The 18464-nt window shown below is 41.7% G+C and overlaps 1 protein-coding gene across 1 annotated transcript in view; it reads left to right on the top strand.

The window, feature by feature from the left end:
• The window catches only part of LOC131701684 (oligophrenin-1-like), a 39698-nt gene that overhangs the window by 19452 nt on the left and 1782 nt on the right, over window positions 1-18464 (top strand). Inside the window, exons 5-23 of the mRNA XM_059001107.1 lie at window positions 740-841; window positions 1141-1251; window positions 2214-2318; window positions 3123-3252; window positions 3633-3733; window positions 3900-3991; window positions 4171-4249; window positions 4668-4701; window positions 5041-5103; window positions 6620-6694; window positions 7707-7791; window positions 8208-8266; window positions 8435-8540; window positions 9399-9558; window positions 10318-10465; window positions 11612-11959; window positions 12182-12332; window positions 14276-14326; window positions 18079-18127. Coding sequence (XP_058857090.1) covers window positions 740-841; window positions 1141-1251; window positions 2214-2318; window positions 3123-3252; window positions 3633-3733; window positions 3900-3991; window positions 4171-4249; window positions 4668-4701; window positions 5041-5103; window positions 6620-6694; window positions 7707-7791; window positions 8208-8266; window positions 8435-8540; window positions 9399-9558; window positions 10318-10465; window positions 11612-11959; window positions 12182-12332; window positions 14276-14326; window positions 18079-18127 — 2049 coding nt within the window. The remainder of the gene's footprint in view (window positions 1-739; window positions 842-1140; window positions 1252-2213; window positions 2319-3122; window positions 3253-3632; window positions 3734-3899; window positions 3992-4170; window positions 4250-4667; window positions 4702-5040; window positions 5104-6619; window positions 6695-7706; window positions 7792-8207; window positions 8267-8434; window positions 8541-9398; window positions 9559-10317; window positions 10466-11611; window positions 11960-12181; window positions 12333-14275; window positions 14327-18078; window positions 18128-18464) is intronic.

The raw sequence follows: 18464 nt of genomic DNA, 5'->3' as shown, positions 1-18464 counted from the left end.
TTGAGGTTACACCTGCTTGCAGGTTTAAGTTCAGATGCAGATGCCAGAGCTACATAATGCTAACAGCACGTGGAGATTTATTATAGTTACAGAGTCATTGCATCGTCAGTATAAGACCATTGCGATTGTGTTGTGCAAAACTGGCAAAATTGCAACAATATAAATGTGTGAAGTTAAAAATAGAAGTGAAATTGCAGCTTGTGGGAACTAACTGCAGTAAACTTACTATATCCTTTTTGATTGGTCCCACTGAAGCAAAGAAAAACAAACTATCATTCGGAAATTGTGTGCCCCTTTGAGCAAGCAGTATAGAATGATCAAAACAACTGTTTAAGTAACAACAAAGCAATTAAAAAAAAACATTCTGAATGAATCTAGTGTCGGGTACATCTGGTTTAAGGTTTAAGCATTTTGACAATGGATACATATTTAGCCGGAGTTAACTAAACTTAAGCACTTGGACACCGCTGTTTACATAAGAAGATCAGATTGTAGTATCTGTCGTCTCACCGCTGGATAACAGAAAGACTTTCAGTTCCAGGTGGTTTTGTTTCATCATCAGATATGAAGAAAAAAAAAAAAGTCAAAGCTAGTGATATCTTGTGGTAGATTTTAGAGTATATAAAAAGTTTACAACAAATGTACACACGCTAGCTGTTGATCTGTCTGTGTGGGTCTCTCTCCATCCCAGACCCGTCCTGTATACTCTTATCTGATTACAGTGTCTGCCTTATTTCAGGAAATTAAGAAGAAGTTTGACAAAGAGAGCGAAAAGTTTTATTCTCAACTGGACAAAAATTTACATTTATCTTCCAAGAAGAAGGAGTCACATTTACAAGAAGTGAGTAATAATGTCAACCCGAAGGCTTAGGAAATGCATGCAAAGCTTACCTACTAGGAACTGCTGGACCCATCCTGTTGAGTTGAGATTCTGTTCTCTGAGTGTGGATTAGGGTGATGGTGATTATTTCTTTGCATGCGTTACTTACAGCAAGGGGAGCAGGGGGAGAGGAGGAGTGTCTTCAAAAGCTACATTTCTCTATTTATAATTTATATCGTGTGGAAATGTTTTTCCTGTTTTTTTTCCTACATGACGTGACCAAATGAAAACGCATCATTTTTGTCCTGTTTAAACCTCAGGCAGATGAGCACCTGGACAGAGAGAAGCTGAGCTTCTATGAGTCGTCTGTGGACTACGTGTACCAGATCCAGCAGGTGCAGGACAGGAAGAAGTTTGATGTGGTGGAGCCCGTAAGCACCCTTCCTCCCTCTCTGTTTATGAGTGTCCGTCCTGTTCACTGTGTGTGCTGGACTGGGAGGTCTTGTGAGTGGAGCACCTCTCTTCCAGGTGTCTGCTGCTGTGTTGCTCAGGGTGAACTGGACCGTCTCCACACAGAATAAGAGATGAGCAGAACACTGGCCCACTTTATTCAAATTCACTTTCATCAGGGGTTCACAGCCATAATTACTACTACGACTACTACTACTTCTTCTTCTTCTTCTTCTTCTTCTTCTTCTTTAGTTATTTGTTTATTTAGCAGACGCCTTTATCCAAGGCGACTTATAGAGACTAGGGTGTGTGAACTATGCATCAGCTGCAGAGTCACTTACAATTACGTCTCACCCGAAAGACAGAGCACAAGGAAGTTAAGTGACTTGCTCAGGGTCACACAATGAGTCAGTGGCTGATTCTTCTTCTTCTTCTTCTTCTTCTTCTTCTTCTTCTTCTTCTTCTTCTTCTTCTTCTTCTTCATAATATAATATTTAATATAATAATAATATAATAATATGATAATATAATAATAATATAGCTTATTAGCTATAGGTAAGTGTGTGTAATAAGCCTGTTAAGGGCTTCGAGGCGTTATGGGACATCATAGGCGGTCAAGTGGCCTCTGATGCCCCAGAACCCCGAGAATAGGTAAGGCTTGATTATACACACTTACCTATACTTAATTCTTTATTATATATGGAGAGTTGTAATTGGCCAAACACCCAAACACAAATATTTGTCAGTAATAAGACTGTAAGCTTCAGCAAGCTCTATGGGGGATTGCAACTCTCCATATATAATAATAATAATAATAATAATAATAATAATAATAATAATATAATCATCATTATGTAGTCAGAATTAAATTGTATAATAGATAGATAGATAGAGAGATAAATTAATATTGGTATTAACTATTTTATTTATGTTTCTGCTGCAGGTGTTGGCCTTTCTTCATAGTCTATTTACATTAAACAACCTCACAGTGGAAATGACTCAGGATTTCATGCCCTACAAACAGGAGCTCCAGCTCAGCTTACAGAATGTGAGTAAACTGCACACTGGGGACCATGCACTGCCCACAGCAGCAGAGCCTGAAGCAGAGATAGGGACCATGCACTGCCCACAGCAGCAGAGCCTGAAGCAGAGAGAGGGACCATGCACTGCCCACAGCAGCAGAGCCTGAGACAGAGATAGGGACCATGCACTGCCCACAGCAGCAGAGCCTGAGGCAGAGAGAGGGACCATGCACTGCCCACAGCAGCAGAGCCTGAGGCAGAGAGAGGGACCATGCACTGCCCACAGCAGCAGAGCCTGAAGCAGAGATACGGACCATGCACTGCCCACAGCAGCAGAGCCTGAGGCAGAGAGAGGGACCATGCACTGCCCACAGCAGCAGAGCCTGAGGCAGAGATACGGACCATGCACTGCCCACAGCAGCAGAGCCTGAGGCAGAGATACGGACCATGCACTGCCCACAGCAGCAGAGCCTGAGGCAGAGATACGGACCATGCACTGCTCACAGCAGCAGAGCCTGAGACAGACCTGACCATTTTGTCATAGTTAAGTCATGGTGACTAACCCTAACCCTAGTACTGTGGCTGCAGGTTTCAGCACACTGTTTAATGCTGTTTATCTACAGGGATGCAGCATGTTGCCACTGGATGGCACTGTGCGATCAACAAGAAACCAATCAGAAACTGCTATCACATTTTTGACCAGTGGTAGTTAAAAAATGGTTGTTTTCTAAATTGAGATGCAACTGCGAACAGCATCATCATTATGAACACAGGCTGTCTATCTATTGCTCTGTCTCTCTTTCTCTATCTGACGATCATTTTCTAAACAGACGAGGAACCACTTCGAAAGCACCCGAGAGGAGATGGAGGAGCTGATGAAACGAATGAAGAACTCTCCTCAGGTGTGCAAAATACCTGGCCAGCCCACCGTCGAGGGATACCTCTACTCACAGGAGAAGTGTAAGCCTGGGGCTCAGCAGCACTCCACTTCATCTTGAACAATTCAAACAACTGTCTTGAAAGCACATTGAACACTCCACTGCAGGTCCTTGATTTAATACAACTGTCAGTAACAGCTGTATAAAGCTCAAACCTCGGAATATGGAAATAGTTTTTGGTCGCAGATGTGAACGTGGGTTAGGGGGTGAAACACATTATCCTTATAAAGAGACAGAGCCACTCAGCCAGTCAGTTCTGCTTACAAAGGTACCTTAGTGCTTTGCCTGGGCACAGGTTTAGGTACATTAATCCCGTTCTTAACATGGATGGGTGGCACTGATTGCTATAGTGTTTTATGAGCTATATTCCAGTAAAGTGAAATGCTGTGCTTTGTCTCTTAGGGGCTTTGGGAGTTACATGGGTGAAGAACTACTGTAAATATCAAAAAGAGTCCAAGATATTAACCATGAATCCAGTAGAGCAGAAACCAGGAGCCAAGCAGGTAGGGTTTATGTTTTTTTCTGAATAAAAGTGCATCTGTGCATCTTGTATTGCACAATACAATGTGAAAATACAGCATGTTTTATATGGGGTTAAATGTAGTGTTTCCTGTACAGCCTGGCTTTGGTGCTGCATATACACGGTGTAATCCTGTGCTTTTCCTGCAGGGCACCACTGAGTTCAAACTGAAATCCTGCATCAGAAGAAAGTCTGAGTCTATAGATAAACGCTTTTGTTTTGATATTGAGACTAATGAAAGGTAAGCCGACCTGTTTGGTACAGTGAGACATGGCTTAGCCAAGCAGCCAGTGAACTGTAGCCATGGGAATAACATTGGCATTGTGATGAAGAGAAACTGAACTGCATGAGGATTGCAATTAACATTGTAAGCACAGCCTGTTCCACCACCTTCAGCTGTGATCTGGTGTTGTGTTTCAGGCCAGGGACAGTAACCTTGCAGGCCCTCTCGGAGTCCAATAGGAAGCAGTGGATGGAGGCCATGGATGGGAAGGAACCTGTACGTACAGCGCTTCTGATCATTCTTATTTCACCGCTGCCACCTGCTGGTCACACTGTGCATTATTTGTGTGCTGCTGTTTGTGTTGCAGCATGTTCAATGTGAACTCGGAGGGAAATCCATTGCCCTGCTGTCCGCTTTGAGACAATACAGAGATTAGATTGATGCATGGTTTATAAATGAAAGCCCTATCATCTGTTTGAATTAATACAGCGATAGTGGAGGGCTATAGAGTAGGAAGTTAATACACAGATCATTCTTTGAAAATGCCTTCTGTGTTGACAGACTTGGGGATTCCAGCAACTTTCCTCTGCAAAATATCCAACGGTTGTGGTTTATAAGACTTTACTGTTTCTGCTTGCTTGCTGGTATCATTGTGATTACCGTTTTACACTGTGTTTTTTTGTCTTTGTTTTAGATATACCACTCCCCAATTGCAAAGCAAGCCGAAAGTAAGTGTAGACGGGTTTATATCATCTTACTATGGTTCAATTATATACATTAAAATGATGGAAACATACAAATAACTGATTAATAATAATGATCAATAATCCGCTGGTATAGCTGGTCACATTGATTCTATTGTTAAGGTGAATTGAATTGAATTGACGCAGGATGTTGATCAACAAACACTGTACCCTAGAGCCCCTGCTTCATTAGCTACTTAAAATAAATCTGTGTGAGGAATAGCAGTGTGCAGTGTCAGCCTGTTCTCCACTGAACCTCTTTAACGCAGTTACTGACATGCTTTCAGCTGCTTGTGTTAATACTTACTCCTGCTCTCTCAACAGTGGAGCTCAATGAAGTGGGCTTCAAGTTTGTCCGGAGGTGCATAAATGCTGTAGAGACCACAGGTAGGTTGTAAGCAGGCAGGCGGTCATGCTGGAGGAGGGTCGTTGGGCATCAGTTTTATTGCAGAAATACAGGGGGGACTGGCTTCTGGATAATCAATCACGTGTGCCTTATTGATCAGAGAATGTCTGCTGCAGAGGTTTTTGTTTCTGTGTGTGTGTTTTGTAGGATTGTATAAGGGTCTTTGAGACTTGGCATTATAAAGAGAGAGTTCCAGGAGGCTGAGCTTTGCAGACAGCTACCCAGTTAAGTCACCACAGCTGAGGCGGTACGTGAGATTCCTAATTTTGATTTTAGAGTTTGCTGAGGCTGCTTTCATCCGTGTCATTCCCGGATCTGACTGATGGGAGCAGTGTTGCCCCCGTGTTTTCCTCAGCTTTGAGCCTAATGGGTACTGCATCTGGTCGCTGAGTGGATGCCAGTAACGAATTGGAATGCATCTATGTGAGAAACATGTAGTGTCCTGCAACTGCTTTCCCACTGACACATATAATGCGTTAATTATTAGCATCCCTAGAATGAATTGAACCTCAGAAGTGTTTTGGCTCCCTCCGCTTGCTATGTGTGCCTTGGGCAGAAACAGTCTGGAGGTGAATGACAGAAGCTCTTACAAATTAAAAATATTTAATAAGATGCATGTTTAATTATGCTTTGAATCCCTGCAAGTTATTTTATGTGCAGCGACTCGGGGTGTCAGTCGTGAAAGTTTCAGAAGAAATATTAGTCGGTTTAATATGGGAGATAACAATTTTAGCATCACAGAATTGGTTGATCCTCAAGTCAACCCCAAGTCCTTGATGTGTCACTGAGCTGACTCGAGTGATCTTGATCTTTCTAACCCAGCGGTGCAGCATGCAGTTCCCCCCTTTACTGTTCCATAGTTGCATATCGACTATATCTTGTGAGATCTCCTAGTAGGGTGTTGAATCAGCAGCAGCCTGTGTTACATTGAAAATGACATCCTTCACAACTGGGCATTTCCTTTATTGATCAGATGATGAGATGGTTTGTGGATCCATTATTTCTTGGCATATATTGTGGGATCAATAGTCAATACACAATGATAGTAGAGTAGTAGAGTTCACAACATCCTTACCACTTGTAGGTATACCTGACAATGTTGATATAGTGAAGGTGTGCTGCAGACTTGTGTTTAACAAGCCTGTACAACCAGGTCCTGTGCTTAAATTTGATATATATATATATATATATATATATATATATATATATATATATATATTCATATTTTGCCAGTTGTTAGTTTGCCAGCATATATAGACACCTCTGACACATACAGACACAGTGTTCTGGAATGCTTTCATTTCTCAGAAACAACATGACACAGCAAAATCAGAATGAGAAGAGGAGTAAATACAATTCAAAACAAGGGATTTTATATTTGCAACACCTTTGCTGCAAGCCCTTTTCAGACAGCTGCCCTCCACTGGCGTCTCACCCTTACTGTACTTCTGTCATGTAACCCCCCCCCCCCCCCCCCCACCCAACTTTGTTTTACAGGAATCGCCCAGGAGGGAGTTTACAGAACTGTTGGCAGCAACATCCAAGTACAGAAGCTGTTAAACGCTTTCTTCGGTGAGGAAATACTACCTTAGCAATGGTGCATGTTTGCTGTAGACCTCGCCCTCAGACAAAGTCTTATAAAAGTGTCCCGTAGTGACAGCGTAGCGAAGTGTGATAAACCATGGTAAAAGCATGGTTAAGCATAGGTAAGCCCAGTGAGGTGCGGTAAAGAATACAAAAAGCAAACCATGGGAGACTACATTAAATGCATCATATAACCATGGGAAAAGCATGGGAAAACTGCAAAAGTACCATGCATAAATACCATGGGAAACTTTTATAAGGGAACAAAAACATCTATGTACGTTCGCACAGCAGCAAATACATTTGGTTGTGTGTATAGAACAACAAAACCCCAGCCTCTGAGCTACAGATATAGTCATAAAACAAACCTCTGCCCAAATGAACCTTCCCTTTATATATTTGTATTTACCTTCCTTTTGAATAGAACTTTCACAAAACCGAATGGGGCTCCTGGTAGCAACCTTATTCTTAAAGGGTATTCCTGACGTTTTGTAAAGAGTCTGTTATTCACACACAGGAAGACACTTATTTGTGACTCCTCTAACTAGGCGCTGTACAGAACTGCTCACAGCTGACACACTCCAGATTAAGATGTTTTACATTCCATAAAAAATTGGGATTGTCAAGGTCTAACATGCTTAAGGGGACAAAAAAAAAAAAGGAAATATATTTAAAAATATAATCATGTGTTGCATTCAAAAAACAAATTATGTTTTTCTACTGTAGACTGGACCAAATTAAATTAGAAACCTATAATTATATATATATATATATATATAAAAGAAACCTAAAAAACACAACAAAATCTCTTGTGGTCTTGATTTTCTTTCCACAAGCTGTCCTGCATGCTTGTTAAACGGCTACATGACACGCTACCGAATCTTTCATAAACTACAGAAACCGAATGCTGCCTGTAGCTTAATAGCGGGTTCCTTTATCTATTGACAATGTGAGGTGACATCAATGCCTTTTTTATTTTGTAATTTATAATTCATTCCAGACTCCAAGTGCCCGTGTGATGTGGACCTCCAGAGCAGTGACTGGGACATAAAGACCATCACCAGCTCGATGAAGTTCTACCTCAGGTATGTGCAGATCCTCCTGCAGGAAAGTGAGCTTCTTGTTTAGCCAGGGTCACTCATTAACCTCTCTTTACTCTCTCTTCCTGCCCGTGGCTGCATGGGTCCTGAGTTTCATCAGCTGGAATTCTGGTCCAGACTATTTGCTGTGGATGAGTAGGAGGGGGGCGGGGATCGGGGTATCCTCCTTCCTCCAGAACGTTTTGGACAATGATTAATCTGACCTACATTTTTATGATTCGAATCAATCAAAGAAAAAGAAAACAACAACATTTGTTAATTTAAAATGATATAATTTGCCATTTGAATTACAAACCCATCAATGAATGGAGTGTACATGCAATAATAATATGTTGATAATAACAAACTTCACCCAAACAGTGATCTTGCATATACTTTTTTTTTATTTTTTTGCCCCCCAGGAGTCTTTCAGAGCCATTGATGACCTACGAACTCAACAGAGAACTTATCTTAGCTGCAAGTAAGCCCAGTTTTCTTGTGCTCGCTGAAACTACAAACTAATGAAATTAGTTTTGAGGGATATAAACATCAGTGTACATTCACAAAAAGGACTTTCAAGATGCATGGTAGTTTTGGTTGAGATCACTGGCTCGATATCTAAATTGTTGTTGTCTTTTCTCACTTTTAGAGTCTGATAACTTGGACTTCAGACTGGGTACGATCCACTCGCTGGTCTACAAGCTCCCAGAGAAGAACCGTGAGATGCTGAATCTTCTAATCAGACATCTAGTCAAGTAAGGAGCAACCAGGCTATTTATCACTCACAGCTTCAGGGTTAGCCCTGTAGTGAAGGCATGCCACGTATATATCCTCAGAATGCTTCATTTCTTACCTGTTTGAGATGATGTGTGTTTTGTATCTCTGTTGTTGTTGTTGTTGTCTGATTAGAGCGCTGTTTAGCAGGCAGCTCTGAGTTGGTAAATGGAAGGTACATGCACACAATCACAAACTACAGAGGAGACATTTCAGCTGATTGTTTTTCAAACCACCTCTTTTCAGAAGGAGACCCAGTGGTTGTGCTGGAGTAGTTAGCAAGCATTGTGAATAATGACCTATGCTGAAACAACCACAGAGAATGATAAAGAACACACATATTGGCAAGAATGACATTTTATTCATTTGGATATGGCAGGAAGTATCTTTTTTAAACGGCACATTCTCTTGAGATTCAGCCCTTTTCTTTGAGTAACGGTTAAGTGCATTGTTTTTTTATTTTGTATTTTTTTAATAGCTTCGATAGCACAGGTTACTTGTAGTCAGGCACTAAAGCGAGTGATGTCTTGGTTTGTTTTTCCTCGGATGGTTCCGAGTTGTGTTGGGTCACCGGGTTCAGTGTAGAGGGAGGTGTGGGTGGTTGTGATCCTCCTTCTGTGGTGTCCTGTTCTTTCTGTCTTCAATTTCCTGAAGTCGTGGAAGGTAGGGGGAGCTCTTTGGGCACTTTTTTGTGGTTGCAGCATTTGCACGCTCATCTGTTGTTTCCCATCAAAGGCAGCACAACTGTGGCTGATGAAACTTAGATTTCCTGCACTTTGGGTCGTTTCTGTTAATGCGCCGCTCCTCCTCCCCCTCCTCCTTTGTGTTGGTCCGGACAGTGTTTGCAGTCACAGCGAGGAGAACCTGATGAGCCCCTCGAATATGGGGGTGATCTTCGGACCAACGCTGATGAGGGCGCAGGAGGACACTGTGGCAGCCATGATGAACATCAAGTTTCAGAACATTGTGGTGGAGATCCTGATCGAAGACTTTGAGAAGGTAACCACAGCACGAAAATGAGCAGCGGCGCTGAGGATAGTGAATCTTCATAGCAAAAACAACCGTACGAGCATAAGAACACTGGAAATGTTACAGCTACACATATACAATCAAAATGTGGAGAAAACACACGACTCCACTGTTTTATTTTATCATTTAAAAGTTTGTGAAAAGCTTGGAAAGTTTCAGTACTACTAGAGCGCCTTCATCAGGACAAATATAGAATAACATGACATGCTTGCAGACGCCCGATAACTGGACTGAGATCTGTTTGTTGTAGTTCAAAATGAATGATGGCAATCCCTGACTCTGTAAGATAATACATGCGGACTGTGGCTTGTTATGTAATTCCTATTGGAAGATGACCGATCAGAGGATCTAATTGAGCATCACAGTTCTAGCAGGTTACGCAGTGATAACAGGTGAAGTTCAGGAGCATGAGAAAACAGAAAGAGAAGTACAGTGTCCAAGTCTGCTTAGTCTTAAACACTAAAGAAATTACATCTGCATTACTGTTTTAAGTACTTTTGAAGTACCTTTCATATAAATACAGATACCTCTTCTAAGACTTGTTTGAAATGTTTCTGTGGTCTGGAATTTGGCCAGAATAGAAAAGAACATTTGGCTGTGCTGGGATTTAGTTAAGCATTTCCGCTGTAAGAAGATAGTGTTTTTTTATTTTATTATTTTGATTTGCTGCAGCAGTTCTGCAGTTGAATTCTCATTCCTCCTCTTAACAATCGCCTCACTGGCTTGCAGATCTTTTCCACTCCCCCAGAGGAAAGCCCAGCTCCTCCCATTCCCCCACCCAGAGTGGCTCCACGGAAACGGCAGCCAATCACCATCTCGAAGCGGCCGCCACGCCCCCGGCCTGTCCTGACCCACAGCCAGCTTGAAGATCCAGAGGGTCAGTGCCTGCCTTTTATATCCATTTAGCTGTGAATTGGCGATGCACCACAGAGAGTAATACTTCTATTGGCAGAGACTGCTGTTAAAGTAATAGCAGCGAACAAAATAATTCCATAAATCTTAGTGCTCTTTGTGCTCTTCTGTTAGCTACACATGTCTCTAGTGTGCAGTTTTAAAAGAAGAACTTATTATGGGAGGAGGCTTGTATTGCTGGTATTCGCTCATTTTTCTTCTGAGTGCCTCTGCCCAGAAGGGGGCATTTTTGGGCGTTGAATTTTTGAAGCTCCTTTTACAAAATTTTATATGTAATTTTTTTTTTTTTTTTTGTGAAGTCAATTGTAATGCATATTTATTTTATAGGTAACCAACGAATCCATTTAAATATAAATGAAAGGACTGACTCTCTTGACCTGTGATTAAAAAATATATATATATATATATATATATATCAAACCCAAACATGTACTCCCTTGCATGAGCTTGGAAACAACATTTGAGACAAGCGCTTCAAACTCCTTTTCCTGGTATTTCAAGCATCGTTGATTATCATACAGTGAAGTTTGGTACAAAAACAATGACAGCTTTACACCCTGTTCCTTGGCCTTGATTGCTGCCTGTCAGGTATAAAGCATCTAGCACTGACTCCCAAGCTTCCCCGACAGCCTGTAACACGCTGCCAGGGCAGGACCACACGGAGTGGTACCCTTGGAGTTACATTCCATCCCAGATGAGATCAGTCCAGCACAGAGGTGGTCGCACAGTAGCATGGAGCTCACCATAACTGCTGAATCCTTCATTGAGCATTCTGTAAGCATGCATTGTTTTAAACAATACGGGCCATAATTTCAAAGAGTTTACTCCGGTTCTTAATTAACAGCTGTTTGATGAAAACAGAAAAACATCTGTTGACTGTGCAGAGCTAGTATCAAACATCTGAGTCCTACAACTTAAGATCTCATAAGCACCATCTATCAGTAAAATAGGAGTTCATTCAAGACATGAGATGCCTGCAAAGGGCTGTTGTGGCAACTATGCACAGCCATTTCACCCACCTGTCTACAGTGTTGGGAGACATACATCACTGCAGAGCAGGGAGGAGCTACGTTGAAATCAAGTTTGAGTGTTTGTTTGTTTGCTTTTTTAGATGACCACAGCAGCCCTGCTTTGAATGGCGGCAGGTCGGAAGACACCGAAGCAGAGCGTAGTACAAAGGCCAGCCCCGTCCCTTTGCAGCGAACAAAGTTACTGAACAGCAGCCCGCGAGTCAACAGCAGCGAACTGGGGCCGAAGCCCCCCCAGCTGCCCAGACTGACCCAGCGCCCCGAGCGGCACTCGGACTCCGACGTAGCGAAGCTGGTGGCTCGTCTTCACGACGCCACTCAGACACCGGAGAGCCGCGCAGCGAACGGGGACGTGAGTGGCAACGTGGTCCGGGCAGCTTCCTTCCAGATAAGGAGACCCGCGCCCCGCAACGTCCCTCCCACCAGAGACGGTAAACGCCTTGAGCTTCATATCTCATTGGCTGGGTATCTCCCACCTGCAGGAGTCCTGAAAGTACAAGGGGTCTGATGAACAACAAACCTAAAATGCTACAGAAATGAAAAAGCAAAGCATGTAAAATTTGCTGTCTATGTTTGCATCAACGTTTAAACATGAAATCTAGAACTGTAAACCAGTTTAACGTAGCAAAAACACACATATAATTCTCTTGCAGGGGACGGCGACAATGTGACTAAAGTGAGGACTCCAACAGAGAAGCATGTGATCTCCAGACCCCCCATGAGACCACCTGACCCCCCTACCAGGTCCCCCGCACCCCAGAAAACACAGAACCCAGGGGCCACAGAGGAAACCACAGCCTCTTAGTGAGTTATGCAGAAACAGATCACAGTCACATGCTGATCTGTTTATTTGTTGTCTCATTTGTAATGGTAGCTATTTGGAGAAGAAGGGTTTAGGTTGTGTACCGTGTACATGTTCTAGTTAAATTTGGTGAAAACGATTAACAGCCTCTAAAAGAAATCAGCCCATCGACACCTGTCAAAATATATTAGCTCCTATTGCAAAATACAGCCTTTGCTTTGTTTCTGAGCACGACAAGTGTATTGTCATTGTTCACTGGTGCAAGCTACCTTCTGGAAATAGGGTAGTGAGTAGGAGGTGAAACCGAAAAACAGCTGCTTTGTTCATTATGAACCACTGTCCTCAGATAAACTGAGCACAATTCACAGCAAGTAACTTCGAGAAGGATTCGGGCCGAGGGAATTGTTTTAGATGATGCTGCCATAGTAATTAGATCCATTGTTAAAGATGCCGTCATGCTTCGGAGCGCTTGGTGCCCTGTCGAGTCAATAAATAAATGAATGCCAGCACATGGGACAAGCTGCTTCATGCCCCCCACCCCTTGACCCTGGCCAGCTGCAAGGTCTGAGTGGGGAGGGGGGGGGTGTAAAAGAGATCAGATCAATGAAACATGAACAAGGGGGAAACAAAAAGTATAGTAATAAATAGTGAAAACCTCAACGACAGATGGTGTCTCCTTCCTGAAAAACAACCTTGGTTTTCTAGCAAAACCGGCTGGCACATTGAGTTGAAAGGAAAAAAAACTATTAAATAAAATAAATGATTCTGGTTTGTTAAGACTACCCTCAGGGCCACAGTTTTAGAAGAAACTTGTGGCTGCAACGTGTTTCTGGTTGCTCACTTTCCTGTTCATTTGAGCAGCAGCAGATAGTGTCTCCCCACAATCCAGAGGCTCGCCTTGCCATCGAGGAACACTTCGAGTGAGTCGGATGCAGGCTACGCTGTCACTGAATAAAAACTACTCAACCCAATGCTGCCTTACTGCCATGCTTCCCCCTCCGAGGAGACACTTCTTGTCACAGACAGTCATGTCTGGGCTTGTTTTCAAGCAGGTCTCTTTCACGGACTCAAGTTTGCATGGCTTCCCTCTTTTCATTGCAAAACAGGCAGGGAGAAGTGGCTCGGCAGCAGGACCGGTTAGACTTCCATTGCATAGCAGCACTCCATTCCTATTTTTACACAGAACACACCTGAGCACTGTGGCTAATCAAGCTGCTATGCAACAGGAGTCTTATTTCCATCCCTGCTGTAGGTTCTAAATGCTGTACACACATACATACACGAATACATGCTGCTGTAATTTATAAAGCAGTGATAGGGAGTTTCTTATGATAGCTTTGATATTGAAATTGCTCTATCGAAGCAAACTACAATGAAATACACAAATAAGACCAGAGAAAAAGAAAAGGAGCCAGGGGAAATAAAAACCTGAAGGTATGAAAACCTCTGCCCTTCTAGTCCGTCCACCAACAGGTTCTTGGACTGTAGTCTGTACTTGGTTCATAGGTGGATCATTGTAGCACAAACTACTCCTAAAGGCTGTATGAAGTGATTGCATTTTATGAGGACTGGGAAACCATGCACATTTAAAACAAATATCCTGGATGACTGGGGGAGCGCTGCCCTAGCCTGTTAGATAAGAAGACATTTTCATTGTAAAACAAAGTGCTCAACCAGTTTTATGGCACAGGATACTCTGAACGTTCCACCTATTAAATTTAATGCATTTTATTTGTTGTAAAGGGGGTGGGGTGGGGGTGGCTGAGTAATTGATTGAACTCTGGGGTGGGCAAATAAAACCTGCTCCTTGTCTTGTCGTCTGTCTGTTGTGTAATTGTTATTATTGGACTGGGGTGATGTTGCATCTTAGTTTGGCTTGCAATTAACATCTTCATTTATCACTGATGGTCTGAGTCTGACATGCTTTACTGTTATTATTCCTCAGCGTCGCTTCCAAAGCCAAGTTTTTCGAGAACGCCTCAAGAAAAACCGGAAGGTAAGTAAGTTTATTTAAAAAACAAAAAGAACAAAAGCCTATTTAGAGGCTTAATGAATTCTGTGGTGCCCAGCTACCCAAGCCTGCATAGCTGCTACCCAATACTCGCCTGTGTGTCAGATAGATGATAGGGTTTATTGACAGGGTTAAAGTAGCTAAACTGGGTTTCACCAGGGCTTTGATTTCACGCTAACACTCAAAGCAGAGAGACATCAGGTTTTTATATGCTTCAGTTTTATACACTTACTAAAAATAAAACAACCTGTTTTTAAAAATGACCCATATTAATGTGTGAAGTATTCTTTGATTAACATCCCTCTCAAACGTTATGTGCGTTCACTGTGATTTCAAAGTGTCCTTCACATTCCTGGACATTGAGAATGGACGTTCACACTGGCTCAAAGTAGAACACTTCTCCTTGTTTATATCATAACAGTCTTAGATCTGAGGCCGTAAGGCATGAGAGCAAATGCTTTACAAAACAGACCCATTGTTTTTTATTTGTTCTGGATATATAGACTTTGATAACATCTCTACCAAACACATTGAGATATAATTGAAGCCTTGGGTTTCTAATTTGTAGTGAGATAGCTGATGCTGTGCAGGGACAGCACAGATGTGGAACACCACAGGAAGCTGGTAACCAAGCCTACATTTGAACTTCAAACCTAATGAATCCAGTATTTTTTTGAACAATAAAAAAACACAGAGGACCTGCCTAAATGCTGCACAAGTGTTAAGCAGTCAACTTCCAGACTTCCAGTCAACTTTTTAATTGTATTTATTTACAATCAACTGCTGTCTCACTACATACCTGTAAATGCAAATCAATTACCAATGCATTAATAACAGTCAAATTACTGACCTGTAAAGTCAAAGCCAGCGAGCTCTACAGGACACCTCCTTTACTAGCCTGTCTATGACCAGACGCCACTGGAACGATCCTTAATTGTCTTTCCAGAAGACTAGCCAGTCCACCAGGTTGATCGTGAGCACGGTTTCTGGTGCACCTCAACTGTGGTAACTCTTCTGAGCAGAGTTGGAGGAGGGCTTCCTTTCTCTTGGCTGTTCTTGTGACGGGCCACGTTCATTTTGGAAACAGAAACGATACAAACGTGGCTTTCTTTGGGCTGGAAGCGCGAAGCCCATACAAATTGAATGTGCTCTGCAGTCGTTTTATAAAGAAACTGGATTGGATATGCATAACGTTTTGTTCGTTTTGAAAACATATTTCAGTGATTTATAATAACAGACTCACACCTCCAGACTTTCCACAAGGCTTATTGTACACAAGTTTTTTCTTTTCTTTTTTTTTTATAGTTTTACCTAAGATTTAAAATTGAGTGTTTAAAGTTGTGGATGAACCTTTGCTAAATGAGCAGGTAGTTTGATCATTTTATTTGAAAGCATAGGTTGCAATTTATTTATTTATTTATTTATTTATTTATTTATTTATTTATTTAATTAATTTCCAAAGTAGCATAGTTTGACACATTTGGGGCTACTCCTAGAATATTTCAAACTAGCGTATTGTTGGAATGTGTTTTCTATTGTTTTGGCCAGGTTACAATGTTTACATGAAAAATACGAAAACAAAATTAATAAATAACTAAAATGAAAACATGATTACAAACATTACATAATGATTTACATAAAGAAAAATCTCCCTATTACCAAAAGCTAGTAAAAACAAATGTGTTTTTAGCAGTGCTTTACATTGCTCAAGGAAATGAGAGCCTCTCACAACTAGTGGCAACGAGTTCCAAAGTTTAGGAGCACTAGTGGAGAAACTCCGACCTCCCAGAGTGACACACCTGGTCAAGGGAACAGCCAGCAGCTCTGAGCTTGAAGAGCGCAACTGACATATAGTGATGCAGCAAGCCTGATAAATATTTAGGGATAGTTCCCCAGACAGCCTTGAAGGTCAACAGAAGAATCTTAAAAATAACACGATATTTGAAAGGTATCCAATGCTAAGTTTCCAAGACAGATGTAATATGTTCAGTTAGTTTTGTACTTATTTTTGCAGCAGGACATTCAGGAGCATGTTGCACTATTCAGATTATTTTATTAATGTGATTATTTGTTAGAATTAAACACATGTAGAATATTTAGGTTGATGTTTGATGTGTTGCTCTATTGTGTTGTGTTGTGCACTGTGCAGCTAATGTGGTACTGTAGCTTTAAATAAAAGACAGACGCGCAGTGTGACGTTGCTGCTCACTGCTTGATTTAGGGTGTCTTCGAATGATCTTCTTCAGATCAGATTCGGGTTCAGTGAATTTTCTGCATCGCGATGATGGGGTAATTCGCAAGACAACCCCACCCCAACCCCAACACAAAAACATTTTGGGGGTTCTAAAAATCTAATTAACCCCAAGCCGATGGGAATGTGACCCTCTCTTTATCCTTGTCTTCAGCAGAGTCCAGCTCAGGCCCAGTTCAGTTCATATATATATTCTTTTTTTTTTTTTTTTCTTAAGCAATATTGTGGTCTGTATAAAAGTAGAACTCATGTTTAAGGCAGAGAAAGCTAACCAGGATGGTGGCAAGGGGTGCAGTACAGTATTTGAACTTTTCTGGGCACATTCAGCTTGGCAATAGCTATCGTTATACACCAAGCCAGACATGAACACATTCCTTCATGCAAATCACACAGACAGTTGATACATTGGCGTGCCAATTGACACACAACCAGGCAAGCAGACAAGGCAGCTACTAAACTGGGGAGGAATCCCTGCCAAGCTCATGCCCGTTGAAAGCCCTTTTGATTCATTCAGGTTGGGCTCGAGCCATCCCTGGTATGGCAAGCGGTCCAATTCACTAATTCGTTAATTTGTCATTTTATTTTGGCAAAGTTAAGCGTGATAAAAAATAAAACATTTTTGAAATACACTTGAAAAGTAGATGGCGCATTAAAAAACGGTTTTATATATCGTGGACCAAAAACAATGTTGTGCTCTGGTGCTTAGCCACACTAACAAGTAAAGGTTATCCACCCCCCAACATCAAGCTATCCGGTGTCGCTCAATCAGAAACTCAATCCATGTACTACTTACACCTGGTGTGCTTAAAGAGTGAGTAGCGAGGTTCCAAAAAATCTAACGTTATACGTCCCCATTTGTTGCTGCAACTGTTTAAATAATGTACCTGTAATTTCTCTTTTCATTGTTAACATCCTGACAATTGACTACTGCCAATTGACATGTAACAAGCTTCTTTTGAAAGCTGTGCAAGAAATATATATTGGTCATTTATTTTGGATATCTATACTATAAGACACTTGGCTGCCTGTTAAGAAGTGCACCACATTTCCTGATTTTACGTTAAAGAGCTCAGGAACACTTTTCTAATACTTCAACACCATTGAGCTCTTTGTAAACCCAGCAAAGCCATCCAGGATTGTGCAAGCTCATTGTGTTTGAACCCAAGGCCTGTTGTTTGTAAAAGGGTACAGTTAAGTGTCTAAAAGCTCTGAAAGCCGTATTCGAAAACTGCCTTTTAGTCTGCGAGTCTCATTCAGAAAGCCTTTTCTGGAACTTTTATTCTCGGAAAACTCGCAGTTTGCTTCTTTTCACTGCTTATTCTTCTCACAGCTGTTTCTGTTTTGCTTTTTTTTTTTTTGTCAGAGTTCTGAGGGTTCTGAAGACCCCCCCCCCCCCCCTCCTTTTCTTTGATTTAGGGTCTGGTATTAAAATGTCTTATGCAGATTTTTTTTTCTAAAGTTTTGGTCTGTTTTCTTTACTTTACAGTGCTCCAGTATCACCCTCTTATCTTTCACAAGCAAATTCAAGAGATGAGGTAATATTTTTGTTCCTAACATCTGAACAATTAACTTTGATGAAGAAGTATCGAGTATCTAGCACTAAAGCATTGGCTGCATCCTACCTTTTTGTTCTGGAATTTTAATTGCATTGTTGAACTGCAGGGTTTATGGGGCTCAGAGCAGTGCTGTGCTTTCAGAGAGAGAGAGAGAGAGAGAGAGAGAGAGAGAGAGAGAGAGAGATTTAGCTGAACTTGGAGGGACTCACACAATATGAATCGTTGTAGTCACGTACATTACAATTCGCAGTTGCTGAATAATCAAAGCGATTATTCTTTGTGAAGCAGCAATGGGACCTTTGTACGAAAGTGTGTG

The sequence above is a fragment of the Acipenser ruthenus genome, chromosome 26 (assembly GCF_902713425.1).
Source record: "Acipenser ruthenus chromosome 26, fAciRut3.2 maternal haplotype, whole genome shotgun sequence".
Lineage (NCBI taxonomy): Eukaryota > Metazoa > Chordata > Actinopteri > Acipenseriformes > Acipenseridae > Acipenser > Acipenser ruthenus.
Note: the sequence above shows the minus strand (reverse complement) of the source record. Positions and strands in the feature narration are given on the sequence as shown.